General features: G+C 60.0%; 1 protein-coding gene across 1 annotated transcript in view; it reads right to left on the minus strand.

Annotated features, from left to right (window-relative positions):
• Window positions 1-342: 342 nt before the first annotated feature.
• MBOAT4 (membrane bound O-acyltransferase domain containing 4) overlaps window positions 343-916 on the minus strand; it is a 2,691-nt gene continuing 2,117 nt past the window's right edge. The window contains exon 4 of the mRNA XM_009329835.1: window positions 343-914. Coding sequence (XP_009328110.1) covers window positions 343-914 — 572 coding nt within the window. The remainder of the gene's footprint in view (window positions 915-916) is intronic.

Raw genomic sequence — 916 nt, forward strand, 5'->3', positions numbered from 1 at the left:
CAGGAGCTGGACACAGTTGCCAACCGGTGCATCTGTAACACAGATGAGTTTGGTGGGGAGGTTGTGTGCTTCCTATGTGAGACGAGGCTGAGACCCAAAGCGCCAAGACAAACACTGGGCAGGCAGTGCTGCTAGAAGCCCTCTTGCCCAGTGGTCTGGTGACCTCACCTCCCTGCTTCAGAGCATCCCTCAAAGCTGGGGGATATCCCAGGAGTAAAAGCCAACCTGGTTCTCTGGAGATGCTGTTATATGAGATTGCTTGGCCAATAGCACTTCTCACCCTGCATGCTCATGTGTGCAGGGACGTGCCCCACCGGCCACACAAGTTAGCCCAGGACAGGCTCAGTTCTGCTTCAGCTTCTTGGCAAGCAGCAGCAGCAGCAGCGCAAAGCCATAGGAGAGGGGAAGGATGCTGTTGCAGGAAGTCCAGAGCAGGTAGAGCATGGAGAAGCTCTCGGTCTCCACAGCCACCAGGATGTAGGCGACAATGAGCTGCGTGAAGACCCAGGTTGTGCCACGGTAGGGGAGCTTCACACCCTGGGAGGTGGCCCAGGCACTGAGGAAGGGATGGATGCGGTAGTCGGCCTCCACCATGACAGCCCAGCACAGGAAACCAAAGACCTGCCCAGGCCGGAGGCTGTGCCACCAGGCAGAGAAGGCAAAGGTAGCTAGGAGTGGCTGGGCCGGGCAGCGCTGGAAAACAAGTCTCCTCAACCAGTGGGATGTGCTCGTGTTCCAGGTTCGGGTGAAGACGGCCAGGCGGTGGGTGGTCTCCAGTGTCCACAGGTCGTGGACGGAAAGGTCTCCCTGGCCTGCCTCCGGCTTGAAGCCTGCCACCTCGAGGAGGGCCTCATCCAGCACCCAGTGCCAACAGTAGGCCAGCCTGAGGAGCAGGGCCCGCGCCCAGACGCAGGGC

The sequence above is a fragment of the Pygoscelis adeliae genome, unplaced genomic scaffold (genome assembly GCF_000699105.1).
Source record: "Pygoscelis adeliae isolate BGI_AS28 unplaced genomic scaffold, ASM69910v1 Scaffold67, whole genome shotgun sequence".
NCBI classification, from domain to species: domain Eukaryota; kingdom Metazoa; phylum Chordata; class Aves; order Sphenisciformes; family Spheniscidae; genus Pygoscelis; species Pygoscelis adeliae.